Raw genomic sequence first — 16,643 nt, forward strand, 5'->3', positions numbered from 1 at the left:
TGTTTGTGGTGGTGCCTCCATGGATCGGACTTGTTTGTTCAGCTCATCCCACAGGTGCTCGATTGGATTGAGATCTGGGGAATCTGGAGGCCGAGTCGACGCCTCAAACTGGTTGTTGTGCTCCTCAAACCATTCCTGAAGCATTTGTGCTTTGTGTCAGGAGCATTATCCTGCTGGAAGAGCCACAGCCACCAGAATACCGTTTCCATCAAAGGCTGAACATGGTCTCAGCAATGCTTAGGTAGGTGGAGCGTGTCAAAGTAACATCCACATGGATGGAGGACCCAAGGTTTCCCAGCAGAACATTGGCCAAAGCATCACACTGCCTCCGCCGGCTCGCCTTCTTCCCATAGTGCATCCTGGGGCCATGTGTTCCCCAGGTGAGCCACACACACACACACACCCGGCCATCCACGTGATGTAGAAGAACACGTGATTCCTCAGACCAGGCCACCTTCTTCCATTGCTCTGTGGTCCAGTTCTGATGCTCACGTGCCACTGTTAGTGCTCTCGGCGGGGTCAGGGGTCAGAGGTCACCCTGACTGGTCCATACGCCTCAAACTGAGCTGCTCTGTGTATTCTGACAGCTTTCTATCAGAACCAGCATTAACTTCTGGAGCAGTTTGAGCTCCAGTAGCTCGTCTGTTTGATCGGACCCCACGGGCCAGCCTTCGCTCCCCACGGTCATCAATGAGCCTTGGCCGCCCATGACCCTGTGGCCGGTTCTCCACTGGTCCTTCCTTGGAGCACTTTTGATAGATACTGACCACTGCAGACCGGGAACAGCCCACAAGAGCTGCAGTTTTGGAGATGCTCTGACCCAGTCGTCTAGCCGTCACAATCTGGCCAAACTCGCTCAAATCCTTACACTTGCCCGTTTCTCCTGCTTCACACACATCAACTCTGAGGACTAAATGTTCACTTGCTGCCTAATATATCCCACCCACTAACAGGAGCCGTGATGAAGAGATAATTTATGTTTTTTTTACAGCCTGATCGGTGTATATATAAAAAAGCTTGAGAAATAGGCTCCTCTTTCATTTAATAATAAAAAAACATGCCCACTGAAGCTATTTTTATTCAGAATCCCAAGTGGCGTCTGTTTCACGAGCCTCACACATATTGCTTTACTCTAAAATTACACACTATGCACAAAACAAACTACTTAGAAAGCGCTCAACCATCCATCATGTCTGACTAAACCATACGCTTCTCTTTCTGTGCCACACGTTTAGGTCCAAACGCAAAATCACAGCTCTCCTTTAACTTCCATCAGCTCTGCATCAGTGTCTTTCTGCTGACCACAACGTCATTTGATCCTGAAGGACAAACTGGACAATCCTGTATAAATCTGCTGGCGCCAAGCTGTCCTGTTCTCAGCTCTGGAGACCAGGTGACCAGGGACGAAATGCAGAAAAGACCCTCACAGTCATTAAAGGGTTAGTCCGTTCATCTTCACACACAGTTTAAGATATTTTATATTTAGTCCGAGAGCGTATGCAAGTGTATGCACACTATACTGTCCATGTCCAGAAAGGGAATAAAAACATCATCACAGTAGTCCATATGAGACATCAGTGGGTTAATTAGAGTCTCTTGAAGCATCCAAAATACATTTGGGTCCAAAAATAACAAAAACTACGACTTTATTCAGCATTGGCTTCTCTTCCGCGAATGTGTTCAATCCTCAAATAAAGATTCAAACGGTCATGAATCAGCGAATTGATTCATGATTCGGATCGCCAATGTCACACTGATTTATAACCGTTGAATCTTTATTTGAGGATTGAAAACAAACCCGGAAGAGAAGACAATGCTGAATAAAGTGATTCATGATTCGGATCGCGTGTCAAACTGCTGAAATAACGTGACATTGGCGATCATGAATCGATTTGCTGATTCATAACCGTTTGAATCTTAGACGGACGGACGGACGGACGGACGGACGGACGGACGGACGGACGGACGGACGGACGGACAGACAGACAGACAGACAGACAGACAGATAGACAGATAGACAGATAGATAGATAGATAGATAGATAGATAGATAGATAGATAGATAGATAGATAGATAGATAGATAGATAGATAGATAGATAGATAGATAGATAGATCTGGTGTCCCCTTTCACACACACTTTCTTTTTTTTGCCTCGACTTTGATGTCCAACCACTCCTTGTTTATTTCAGCCGCGGTCAGAGGTTGTGAGGCTCCAGCATTTACGGCGTCTGCAACCTTTAGCCACTCAAGAGCCTTTTTTACATTATAATGCCCACACTGTGCCCTCCAAACAACATTTCTCTCTTTTCCACCTCGCCAGAAATGGACAAAGTACACAACTTCATTACTTGAGTGAAAGTAACAGTACTGCTGGTCAAATATTACTCCATTACAATTTAAAGTTGTAGAAACTGATTTTTACTGGAGTAAAAGTACAGAAGTATTTGTTTTCAAAAGTACTTAAGTATCAAAAGTAAATTTCCTTTTTTATGTCAGTGCATTATTGTATTATAGTTGTATAAATGCACATTATGCCATCATGGTTTAAGCCAGTCAGTGACGCTCCATCTGACACACTAGCAGACGACTAACTTAAACTCATTTAAATACTTGTAGAAAAGTTACAAAGCTCTTTATAAAGCTGCTGTCACTTTAAGGCCGAATGCACGGATCCAATACACTGATACACATCTGATATTCTCACAACTTTACTCTTTTCTTTCTCCCAGATGTTTATATTTTTAATATTTTATAAGACATGCACCAAGTGTATGCCAACTAAACTAATCTCGTTTTTGTTTTGTTTTTAAACTGAAACATACTTTCAAAGTATGGCTATGGGTGCACACACTTGTGCCTACGAACCGTCTTCTTCCATTTTGCAATAAACTGATCAGTGTTCAAAAAAAGTTGGGGAAATGTGTATGAGCCTATAAGAGTGATTCCTGACAGACAGTGGCGGCGCCAGGGGGGGGCTAGGTGGTGCTGCAGCTCCCCCTATATTAGTCATAGCACCTGCCCAGCACCCCCAAGAAATGTCTGTAATTTTTTATATTCATATTTTAAAGTCATGTTTGAATATTCTCTCATGTTTTTAAAATAGGAATTAAATAATAATTAGGGCCGGGACTTTAACGCGTTAATTAAGATTAATTAATTACGTGACTTTAACGCGTTAATTAATTACGCAAAAAATAAAAAATTTAACCGCATTTATTTTTGCACCGCGGAACGTTTTTCAATGAATCAGTTTCGACGGACCAATTATACTGGAACACCAACTAGCGCGACAACAAACCATGGGTGCGTCTCAATCCGCTCCCTAGTTCAGTAGTCAGGGCACTGATCAGGGAGTCAGCCCATTGACTTATGTCTTGATCAGTGCCCTGACTAGGGAACTAGGGAGCTGATTGAGACGCAGGGCATGCGTGAACATGAACGAAGAAGCTGATGAGACTGCTTTGCTTGGCCCCGTGGATGGGAAATTTTGTTTAAAAAAACGAAAGAATGGAAGCGTCGTCAAGAGCATGGTAGTGTGCAAGCTATACAACAAGGAGTTAGCGTATCACCGCAGCACATCGAGCCTCAAATATCACAAATATGCTTTTGCTTAACTTAATGGCAAACATTGCACTGGTCTGCTGGACTGAAATAAATAAACAATATTTTGTTGATTAAGCTTATGTTTTCAGTCATTATTCAATGGTATACTAAAAATACATGTGAAAAATTACTTCTCATTGTTCTCAGGTCAAATATTTATATGCGATTAAAATGCGATTAATTTCGATTAATTAATTACAAAGCCTCTAATTAATTAGATTAATTTTTTTAATCGAGTCCCGGCCCTAATAATAATTTAAAATTATATATTAGTCTTAAATACATGAGGCCCAAACAGGTGATCATCTTTGGCCAATGGGCTCGGCGCCCGCGAACCTCTGAGCTTGTTTTTGATAGCGAGTTTTAGCAAAGTAAAATAACGTTACACCAAATTGGATCGTTTTTTGCTCCCTAAACGTCCACGTTCTGAGTCATATCCTGAAACGAGAAACGAGACTGTGAAGGTGCAGACACAACACTCATCATCACAGAGCCTCAAGAACAAGAAAATTCCTGGGATGAACTTAAAGACAGAGAATCGGCGGCGGCGGCGGTTTTTATTGAGGATGCTAACGTTACAGTCAGTCAGTGTTGCCAACTCTCACGAGATAAATAATCAACTGCAGCTTCAAACACAAGCCCAATATTACTATATTATTATCAATATAATTTATGATCAACAATTTATCAATAAATGAGCCTGCTATTAAATTGAAACCTTTCAGAGTTTGAAAAGCAAAAACAGATGTGATATTACAAAATTATTCAAATTGCAATAAAGGCTGTGAACAGAAGAGGTTTGGAGATGGAAAAAGTGATGTGAAGGCTAATTATAGTAACCCATAGTCGGAGTTAGTGCACACATTAGCAGTGGTGAACATGCACACATTTTATTTTATTGTTTTATCATAGCCTGTAATAATAAATACATTGAGATTCTTCGGAATTAAAAAGTACATTATAAAAAAAATCTATTATTATCATTTTTTTTTTAAATCGGTAAATTAGGTGCCTCCTCCGTTTCCTCCGTCTCTGTACATGTCTTCTGGTTGTATTGTTTGTAAAACAAAAAATGTATTCGTCTATTTACGTCTACGAACTATCAGTGCACGTTGAACGCGATTTTTCTTCAATGAGGAGCGAGGCGGGATGTATGAGGACGAATTGCAGTATCGTTGCATTGAATGGCCATTAGCTGTGAGAAGACCGTGTCAGCAATGTACTGGACAAAACAGCAACTATTAAGAAACAAAGTTGCTTGTCATATTTTCCTAACAAGCAAACACATTTTAAAAAATAAGCCCAAAAAAACGCAACCCACGACTCAAGATTTTTAACACGACTTGCCCAAAAAGAAGCCCAAAGTCATGTAACACGCGGACTTGGCAACTATGGTTACGGTTTGAGCTGCAGGTGATGTTAGCAACCATCCTCAAGAGAGCCCAGAATTATATTATATTTAATATTAATTATATATATATATATATATATATATATATATATATATATATATATATATATATATATATATATATATAATTAGCACTTTGGGATTGTTTTTAACTATGAAAAGGGCTTTACAAATAAAATATATTATTATTATTATTATTATATATATATATATAAGGCGGGTGTGTACGTATTAATTTAAACCAGGGTGGTCCAATGCGACTCCATAATGCCATAATGATGCCGCAAAATTCAAAGCACCTTCTCTTAAGTGTTAAGCATCCCCATAGCACTTGCAACAGAAAATCTCTGGAGCCGCCACTGCTGACAGACTGTCTGAAACAACAACAAAACACCTTTTAAAGAAGGAAACAATCATCCTCCGACTTTCAGAGCTGCTGCAGAAATGACTTTTGACCTTGATAGAAATGTAATGGAGTAAAAAGGACGATATTTGTCTTTCAAATGTAGTGAAGTTAGAGTCATAAGTTTACAGAAAAAATAAAAAATGATACTCCAGTAAAGTACAGATACTCAAAAAGTGTCCTTAAGTACAGTACTCAAGTAAATGAGCTCAGTTACTGTCCAGCTCTGCACCTCGCCAACGATAACTTCTACTTCACATTGAGTTTAGTTACGTGTCTTTGATTTCCTCTCTGTGTTTGCCATGATTTCGCAATCGATGAATATTAACTTGTGGGCGTTTCACGGACTATTTATGGGCAACTATGGGCGTAACATGAAGCCGCAGTTATTTTCAGTTATTAACTATTAACTAGAGTCTTATGATCATGCATATTACTAGGATATTGTCTGTTTATGAGCACTTATAAAGCTCATATTAATGCCTTATTCTGCATGAGCTTATTCTACATCCCTTAATCCGACCCAATACCTAAACTTAAACGCTACAAAAACTACCTTACTAACTATTAATAAGCAGTAAATTAGGAGTTTATTGAGGCAAAAGTCATAGTTAATAGTGAATATGTGCTCCCCATACTAAAGTGTTACCGTTTATTCAACATCTGACCAGCTGACCAATTTCTTTTGATTTGATTTTTAAACAACTGAGTCCTAGTTTCCACTTACAAGGACATAGCATAACACAAGAATAAAATATAATTTTCAACTTTAGAATAATGGTCATTAGTTAACATCAGCTAATGTATTAACTAACATGAACTAACCGTGAGCAGTTCATTTGTTACTGTATTTGTTCATCTTTGTTAACGTTAGCTCATATAAATCCAGCTGTTCATGTTTGTTCACGGTGCATTTACTAATGTTAACCAGATTTTAATAACGCATTAGTAAATGTTTGAATTAGCATTAATAAAGATAAATAAATGCTTTATAAGAGCAGTTCATTATTAGTTCATGTTAACTAAAGACTATTATTCTAAAGAGTTATCAAAAAGTGTTTCCCATTAGTTTCTTATGCTCTAAACAATGTAATAATAAATCCAGAAGTCTTTGTTTTCCTGAGGTCTATTAGCCCTGTGTTAGTTTATGCCCCGCATCGCCTGTTACAGTGAGGATAAGAAAAGAAAACCCTCGTGCATTATTCTCAGAGTTTACTGTAGACGGAGAGAGCTGACCAATTAAAGGCATTCATGGATAAACTGCTGAATATATGCAAATATGCAGAAAACGAGGCAAAAATGAAAGCCATGTAAACACACAGGCTGCAGCTCGATTGCAGTACACACACACACACACACACACACACACACACACACATGTTGGTCTATGTGGTTTACAGGGACTCTCCATAGGCGTAATGGTTTTTATACTGTACAAACCGTATTTTCTATCCCCTTACACTGGCCCTAAACCTACCCATCACACACACACACAGCCCCTAAACCTACCCATCACAGGAAACATTCTGCATTTTTACTTTCTCAAAAAAACATCATTTAGTATGTTTTTAAGGCCATTTGAATTATGAGGACATTTGATATGTCCTCATAAACCACATTTATAGTGTAATACCAGTGTAATACCCATGTAGTTATACAAATTTGTGTCCTCATAAACAGGCTCACACACACACACACACACGCGCGCACACACACACACACACATGCACGCACACACACCTCTCCAATCAAAGTGCAACGCATTAATGTGAAGTAAAAACATAAATAAAAAAACTACATCAAGAGAGCTGGCATTCGGCCCGATACACTGGAAAAATGCTTTTCTAACTTAGTTTATTTGATTTAAGAATTGTTCGATAGACTCGAAACAAGACAAAATTACTGAGTAAGAAGAGCATCTTTTTTCAGTGTGTCTGCATGAGGGAATAATATGAGCCGTAAATCTCCCGCTGACCCGCTGACATAACATTCGGGATACTCCGAGTCAGATACGGAGATTATTATTGACGTCACTACAAGGAAATAACCGGTTTATTAATGAAGTCATGTAGACGCGGTTTACTTGCGTTGTCAGTTTACTGGTTTGCATGTAAACGTGGAAAACTGATTATTTTAATAAGCTGATATTTGTGAGTTATCAGCAGACCCACACCGAATCTGCGCACGCAGAAAACTAGACTGCACTTATTGATGTGAATTTTTTTTTAGTGAGTGATATTTTAAAATGTCTAAAATAAAATTGACCACGGAGGAGTTAAGGAAAGGAGTTGTCTACAAAAAAGTAGGCTGCTATTAAAAATAGTTAATTTAGATGTACTTCAGTAGGTATTTATTTGTTTTGCTTTATTCTTGAATGATATGAAATTGTTCATTTGATGATTTGTTGACAATATAAAGTTCATGACACCTTTAAGGAAACGTCACTTGTCTGCTGTTGCTTTAAAATTTTGAGTTTATTGAAATTAAAATTTTGAGTTGATACAATGAAGGAAATTGGTTTAATAAATAAACTCAAAATATTATTTATCTGAGCCACATAAAAAAAATTGATAAATCTGCGTCATTACAAAAAAAAAAAAGAACCCACACAATTACCCAATGGTTACAAAATCTTTTAAAAATATTTAAATAAAGGTCAATTCACAACAATGTTCACTGTATTAACTAAATCTTTTTAATTTTGATTAACTCAATTTCAAGGCAACCAGGTAACTTTTTAAAAATATGTATTTTTTACAGTGTTGGTTACTTATTTAACGCTATTAAAAATAGTTAATTTAGATGTACTTCAGTAGGTAAATCTATTTTTTCACCAGTGGTAGGTAAATCAGATTGCTCTTGAATGATATGAAATTGTTCATTTGATGATTTGTCCACAATACAAGTGATAAATCAATATTTTCTCCATCTTTTAGTAGATGTAGCCTGCCATAAGAGAGATCAAGCTTTGTTTTAAAAAAAAATGCATTTGGATTTGTATTGTAAACCTTAAAGAACAGTTAAGTAGTGAATATTGTATTGGTAATGCGTTCATTTTCAATAGCCTATTTTTAGATCTTTTAAACACATTTAAACCCTGTTTTTTTTTAAATAAAATAAAAAATAATTCCGTGCAGAAATCACAAATAATCCAGATTCCGCGTGGCCCGTGCATGTAAACGTGCTCATTGATAAATCGCAAAACTACATCAAGAACTGGCATTGGGGCCAACACGCAGCTCCAGAGCTTGCCTACCCGTCTGCCGTGAGAAGCGACGGCCGCGAGCTTCACCCATCCGGGTATCCAGCTGAGCGCGTCCGCCCTCTTCCTCCACGCGGTCCGAGTCGACATCCGTCCGAACTCGGCTCGATTCAGGACCAGAGCCCTGGCTAGCGGAGCGGGTCCGTGACGGCGAGTCGGCCTGGCTCTGCCATCCATCACGCCGCAGCGGATCCAGGCTGCTCCGCCGAGGTTATTTTTAAACAGGACGCCGGGGAAAGGGCACCGGTGTTCAGATCAAGTTTTCTGGCTCAGCGTTTCTGCAGACCACGCCAGCACAAAGGAAACACAATCTCTCGCTCGGGCTTTAGTGCTAACAAAGGGCTATTGAGGAGTGTTTATGCTGAAAGTTGTGATTATTAACAGGTTTGGCTGATCTTGAGACGGGATCTCTAAAACAAATGCACGTGTCTCAGCCCGATCTCACGAAATGCGTATCAATAGTACGAGAGTGCAATCTCGTGGAATGCATACGCCAAAGCTCATTTTAGCGTGCATATGATACGCATTTTTATGGCGTATTATACGTACGAGGTACGAACCACCCACCCTACACTCTAGAACAGGGGGTTAACTTAATTTCACTTAATTTGCAATAGTGTGTTGTCTTAATGAAGAGATAACTCTGATAAGTCTGTGGCGATGCGCTGTCATATCTGGCTATAACATGCCTATAGCATGCTCTCACATGTTTCTTTTAGACATGTTTTTCTTTCTTCTTCTTCATTGTTGGGAAGAGTAAAACGTACATATTTCAACAACCATTTAGTTTTGACTGTAAAGAGCCCCAGACCAGGGTTTTTAAACTGGGGTCCTCCAGACAGCTTTAAGGGGTCCCCAGAAGGTTTCAGAGAATAAAAAGAGAGAAAAACTAAATAAAGTCTACTGAATAATCTAAATGTGTTACATTTCTAAATGTTTCTCTACCGTATATATTCCAGAATCGTATATGTTTGCTCTGTATCTTTAGTGGGCTTTACTCACCATAGTCCCCTTTATCATAGGTTTATACATCCAACGTTAGCAGCCAATTTAAGTTTGGAAACAAAAGAGTTGTATTTATAATGGCACACTATTTAACAGTTTAAATATTTATTTTACATAAAAATAGATTTTAGGAAGGGGGCCCCTAATAATGGTTCATCATATTTGGGGGTCCTTGGCATCATAAAGTTTGAAAACCCCTGCTGGGTTAAAAACACCCCCAGCTGGGTTGAAAATGGACAAACCCAGAATTTGTCCCATTGTTTGAATGGGTCGGTTCAAACAACCCAATTTCTGGGTTTGTCCATTTTCAACCCAACTTGGGTTGTTTTTAACCCAGCATTTTTAGAGTGTACTCCTACCCAAGAGTGTGTCATATACACACCATAACCTGCGTATCATATGCAAAACTCATTTTGGCGTATACATTCAGAGATTGCACACTCGTACTATTGATATGCATTTTGGACCGCAAGGTGAGCTCGTCAAACACAAAGAGCTCAGTGCTCAATGACCTTTAATCCGTTCAGCATCTGAATCTCAATTATACACGCAGAACTGGATATGAATGGACAATAATTCGAGCATCACTTGACATCAGCGAGAAACCCTGCATCTTACTGACATGAGCTGTGAGCAGCTGGAAGAGTTAAAGGGTTAGTTCACCCAAAAATGAAATGTCTGTCATTAACTCCTCCCCCTAATGTCGTTCCACACCCGTAAGACCTCCGTTCATCTTCACACACAGTTTAAGATATTTTATATTTAGTCCGAGAGCGTATGCAAGTGTATGCACACTATACTGTCCATGTCCAGAAAGGGAATAAAAACATCATCACAGTAGTCCATATGAGACATCAGTGGGTTAATTAGAGTCTCTTGAAGCATCAGAAATACATTTGGGTCCAAAAATAACAAAAACTACGACTTTATTCAGCATTGGCTTCTCTTCCGCGTTTGTTTTTGATCCTCAAATAAAGATTCAAACGGTTATGAATCATCAGCGAATTGATTCATGATTCGGATCCCGTGACATTGGCCTCTGCTGACCTGTGACACTTTATCTGTCACATTGTATTAAGCCACAGAATAAAATTATACAAAAAGTGTGACCTATGTGTGTGTGTGTGTATGTTTGTGAGAGAGAGCGAGAGAGTAAATAAGTATGTGTGTGAGTGAGAGTAAGTGAGTGTGTGTGTGTGTGTGTGTGTGTGTGTGTGTGTGTGTGTGTGTGTGTACTCACAGAGGCTGAGGGGTTCCTCACTGTCACGCTGGGTGTCGTGGCTCTGAGCGCTCCAGTCAAACCATGATAATATTTAAAGCAAACCTTCGTCTCGGCTGGAAGAGACAAAAACAGAGGAATTGAATGACATGATGGACACAGCATTACACACACACACGAACACACACACACGAACACACACACACACACACACACACACACACACACACACACACACACACACACACACACACAGGTGCCTTGAGAAATGAGATTGAACTGAAATGCACTGTGGGAAACCTGTCATATAATTCTGTTAAGTTTCACGTCTACTTTAGTGAGCTGTCAGCTTTTATTACACAGATCTGAGTGTGAGGTTCATCCACGCTTTTCTCAACACATGCTGTGCTGCTTCCATGGGATTATGATTTTATGGCCATGTTTGTGTCATGGTTATACCACGGTATTCTTCAGTCCTAGTGAAATACCATTTTATAATACATTAGCATTCAAAAGATTTTTCATATTTCTGAAAGAGTCTCTTCTGCTCATCTCATCTCTCTGCTTCCTGATCATAAATCCAGTCCTGCAGTGTAAATCATCTGTTCTCATTTATGATTATTATCAGTGATGGGTAATTGGTGTAATTAATATTACAGCACCAGCTCATCTTCTGATTTCTGCATTGAGTTTAAGATTCTCCTCCTCAGCCTTTACTCAGTGGATCATTGTGTGTGTGTGTGTGTGAGAGAGAGAGAAAGACAGTCAGAGAGAAAGAGTGTGTGTATGAGAGAGAGAGAGAGAGAGAGAGAGAGAGAGAAAGTGTGTGTGTGTGTGAGAGAGAGAGTGTGTGTGAGAGAGAGAGAGAGAGAGAGAGAAAGTGTGTGTGTGAGAGAGAAAGAGAGAGAGAGAGAGTGTGTGTGTGTGAGAGAGAGAGAGAGAGAGTGTGTGTGTGTGTGTGTGTGTACAAACTCGATTCCAAAAAAGTAGGGACACTGCACAAATTGTGAATAAAAAATGAATGCAATAATTTACAAATCTAATAAACTTATATTTTATTCACAATAGAATAGATAACTGGACAGTAAGGTAAGAGGCCGGAAGAGTTAAATGTACGTATAAGGAACAGCTGGAGCACCAATTTGCAAGATTCAGAGAATCTGGAACAATCTCTGTGTGTAAGGGTCAAGGGTCAAAACCAAACTGGATGCCAGTGATCTTCAGCCCTGAGACGGCACTGCATCACATACAGGAATGATACTGTAATGGAGATCACAACATGGGCTCAGGAATACTTCCAGAAAACATTGGTGAACACAATCCACCGCGCCATTCGCCGTCGCCGGCTGAAACTCTATAGGTCAAAAAAGGAGCCATATCTAAACATGATCCAGAAGCGCAGGCGTTTGCTCTGGGCCAAGGCTCATTTAAAATGGACTGTGGTGAAGTGGAAAACTGTTCTGTGATCAGACGAATCAAAATGTGAAGTTCTTTTTGGAAAACTAAGACGCCATGTCATCCGGACTAAAGAGGACAAGGACAACCCAAGTATTCTCAGAGCTCAGTTCAGAAGCTGCATCTCTGATGGTCTGGGGTTCATGAGTGTGTGTGGCACGGGCAGCTTACACATCTGGAAAGGCCATCAATGCTGAAAGGTTTATCCAAGTTCTAGAACAACATATGCTCCATCCAGACGTCGTCTCTTTCAGGGAAGGTCTTGCATTCTCCAACATGACAATGCCAGAGCACACACTGCATCAATTACAACATCATGGCTGTGTAGAAGAAGGATCCGGCACTGAAATGGCCAGCCTGCAGTCCAGATCTTTCACCATTAGAAAACATTTGGCGCATCATAAAGAGGAAGATGCGATAAAGAAGACCTAAGACAGTTGAGCAACTAGAAGCCTGTATTAGACAAGAACGGGACAACATTCCTATTCCTAAACTTGAGCAGCTCGTCTCCTCAGTCCCCAGACGTTTGCAGACTGAAATAAAAAGAAGAGGGGATGCCACACAGGGGGAAACATGGCCACGGCACAACTTTTTTGAGATGTGTTGAGCCATGAAATTTAAAATCAACGTATTTTCCCCCTAAAATTATACATTTGCTCAGTTTAAACATTTGATATGTCATCTATGTTGTATTCTGAATAAAATATTGAAATTTGAAACCTCCACATTACTGCATTCTGTTTTTATTCACAGTGTCTGAACTTTTTTGGAATCGGGTTTGTACAATTATTTTCATTGTTAGTTAGTGATAACTAATATTAACAAACAAAACCTTTATTATTACCAAAAATTGTAACAAATTAATCACAGTTTTCTATTTATTGCACCAAACATGATGATTTATAATAATAATACATATTGTATCCCCTATAGGATATATCAATTATATAATTATAATTGATGTAGAATCAAGTATGTTTTAAATAATATTTATTTAATGCCCTTTTTTAACAACTGCCATCAAGGCTAGTGTCACTGGTATTGAGCGGATTATTTTTCAACTAGTAATAATAGCCATCCAACATTACTGTATATTTAATATATTTAATAAACCATATATGAATGCCCCAATAATTGAGTTAACATGCATAATACTCCATATTAATTGCAGAAATTAATGCATTCTTTTTTCCAGCTCTATTTTAGATGATTATATTTGTTGCAACTAGTGTAAATACAAGTATAATCATGTTAGAGTCTCTGTATGATATTTGATGTAAATATGGTTCATTTATATGATAATATAAATGGTATGTACTTAAATGAAATAACTGGGTTACACTTTATTTTAAGGTGCAGGTTCATTCAGTTGCTCGAGTTTAAATCTAAAGTTTTTAGCATATTTCATTTTATGGCACAGCTGCTCGAAAGACACATTATGAGCAGAAATAAATACAGATTGGGAGGAACTTCAAAAGCTGAAAATATGCATCTGGTGGGTTTGAGATATAGAAAGAGAGCACGGATTGAGAAAACAGATTAATATCGAGACACTCTCAGATCAAAGTCCAGAAAAAGTGCAGCGGTTGAGAAGCATCAGAAATACAGTGACGGTTTAATCCTGAAGATGATGAAGTCCCGACTGCTTCTGCGGACGGACTCTATTTTTTAATAATAAATAATATTAATATAAATTATAATAATAATGTTATATATACTGATATAACATGTATGACTATTATCAGCGTTTAAAAGTTGTGCTGCTCATAGTGTTGCTTCATTTTTGTGGAAACCACCATACCATTCAAACATTTGTGGTAAAATTTAAAAAAAGAGATACATTATTACTTTTATTTATCAGACATGCATAAAATTGATCACAAGGGATATTTTTAATATTACAAAAGATCATTTATTTATTAAATGCAAATAATTGCTGTCCATTGAACTTTCTATTCATCAAAGAATCCTGAAAATAAAATGTAGGCCTATCGTGGTTTCCACAACATTTTTAACTGTTTTCAACATTTTTTTTTGATAATAATCATAAATGTTTCTTGATTATAAAATCCTCATATGAGAATGATTAGGGAAGGATCCTGTGATATTGAAGTCTGGAGTAATTCCATGTAAATACAGTTGCCTGTGGCCGCACAGGTAACGCCGGTTCGAATCCCGCTCGGAACGGGTCGACTAGGATCGGTGAGACCCAGTAAAAGTGCGGGGGACACGTCCCTCCGTCCCCCTCGTAATCTACGCCAATTTGTACAGAGAAATAAGTGCATCCCAAACCCTGAGGAAAGACATTAATGAAAGAAAGAGACAAACGGGACGAGGAAAACTCACCCTCCATAAAGTACAAGCTGGCGTCGATCCTCCACAGGATCTGGCCCTTGTGGCAGCCGCTCACTCCACGGCTCTTGTAGTCCAGAAAGTTTTCTGACAGAACCTCATCTATATCAGGAAAAGAAAGAAACGATGGTTTAAATCAGGGTTCAAGCACTTTAAAGAGATAGTTCAGCCAAAAATGAGCCTGTGATGTTTATCTGCTGACCCCCAGGGCATCATAGGTGTGTTTGTTTCTTCAGGAGAACACAAATGAAGATCGTATAATGCATGTCAATGGGGTGTATTTCTATAGCCCTATTCGGACGGGATTAGTTTAACATGAGGAGGTGGGGGTAAAGTCATTTTTCCTCAGGACGTCTGTAATATTAACGGCCAATTCGCACGGGATAAGACATCTCAGTAAAACTAGCAGAAGTGTGAGGAGTAACTCGCTTTACACACCACAGTAACCTCCGTGTCGCTGTGTGTGTATGACTGTTATCACGTGAGCAAACACACGAGCGCCAGTCTGAACTCCGTCTACAATATAATGTGTGTTTTAATAAACAGGTAGATCCAGTCTAACGCTTCTGATTGGATTGTGTCGGTAATAGACACTTTTTTCCTAGAGCTAAAATAAGTGTTGAGCCTCTAATGAGTGCTTTTGATCTTTTTGTTTTAAATGATATGCGGAAAATACTGGAGGTTTGCTAGAGTTGTCCCTCCACCTGCAACACAACCGAATGCTTCAAGCACCTCCATGCTTGCAAAATGCAAATTTGTAACTTTTAAACAGGAAATGACAGAATTTTACCGTACATTTTTACAGCGGGTCTATTCGAACGGGATTAGTATTACCCGAGGTCATTTTTCCGGACCTTTTTACTGAAGGCAAAAGTCTCGGTGATCTTCACTGACATTTTCCGTAATGATTGGCACATTCAGATGGGACTAAAATCACTGAGAACCTCTGGTAATAATTACTTTACCCCCACGTCCCCATGTTAATCTGATCCAGTCCGAATAGGGCTAGTAAAAAACACACACACATACAAATCCATAAAATCCTAGAAACGCCACTGAGTTTGACACGTAATCCGAATCGTGAATCGATTCATTGGGTGTGTTTACATGCAAACCAGTTAGCTGATAACTCACAAATATCAGCTTATTGAAATAATCAATTTTCCCCGTTTACATGCAAACTAGTAAACTGACAACGCAATTAAACCGCGTTTACATGACTTTATTAATAAACCGGTTATTTTCTTGTAGTGACATCAATAATAATGTCCGTATCAAATGTCCGTTGTGATGTTAAATAAAGCGTGCGCCGTGTCAGCGGAGATACGGCTCATATTATCCCTCATGCAGTTATGCAGCGTTTGGACTGAATCTCTTCCACTTCTGCTGCATGAGATGATAATAACACATCTTTACAATTTTCTGTGTATTAAAAGAGTCTGCGTTTGTGATAAATGTCCTTATTTCATGCAAAACGACAGCTCGCTCTGTCTGGATGCGTTTAAATCTGCTCTAAGTTTGTGCTTTTGTCACCTATCACACACATCAATAAGCTGACAGAAAGCAGGTTAATGCGTGGTAATCGAGGTAAAAGGCAAAATACGACCTGTCCCGACCGGTTTATGCTTACGCCGTTTATGACCGTACTCCGATAAAAGAAAACGGGTCACCACGTTTACATGACCATGTTCATTGTCGGCTTGTTAGGCAAAGAACGTGCATGTAAACGCACCCAATAATTCATAACGGTTCGAATCTTTGTTTTGAAATCGGCCATCACTATATAAGTCGTTTTTTTGCACAAAAACTCTTCTGGCCTCTTCATCAATGATTGTAGAGCCGCTGTAGTGAGATGGGCTTTGTAACGACGTCTTTAGTGCCTTTATGGGTCTTGAGAGAGGAAATGACATTGGTGTCAATGAAGGCCTTTCT

General features: G+C 39.0%; 1 protein-coding gene across 3 annotated transcripts in view; it reads right to left on the minus strand.

The window, feature by feature from the left end:
* LOC137064223 (E3 ubiquitin-protein ligase HECW1) overlaps positions 1 to 16,643 on the minus strand; it is a 121,621-nt gene that overhangs the window by 71,249 nt on the left and 33,729 nt on the right. For all 3 annotated transcript variants that reach the window (XM_067435586.1, XM_067435584.1, XM_067435585.1), the window contains 2 exons: positions 14,706 to 14,813; positions 10,926 to 11,020 (listed from right to left, as the gene is read on the minus strand). In XM_067435586.1, coding sequence (XP_067291687.1) covers positions 10,926 to 11,020; positions 14,706 to 14,813 — 203 coding nt within the window. The remainder of the gene's footprint in view (positions 1 to 10,925; positions 11,021 to 14,705; positions 14,814 to 16,643) is intronic.

This window comes from Pseudorasbora parva, chromosome 24 (assembly GCF_024679245.1).
Source record: "Pseudorasbora parva isolate DD20220531a chromosome 24, ASM2467924v1, whole genome shotgun sequence".
In the NCBI taxonomy this organism is placed as follows: Eukaryota; Metazoa; Chordata; class Actinopteri; order Cypriniformes; family Gobionidae; genus Pseudorasbora; species Pseudorasbora parva.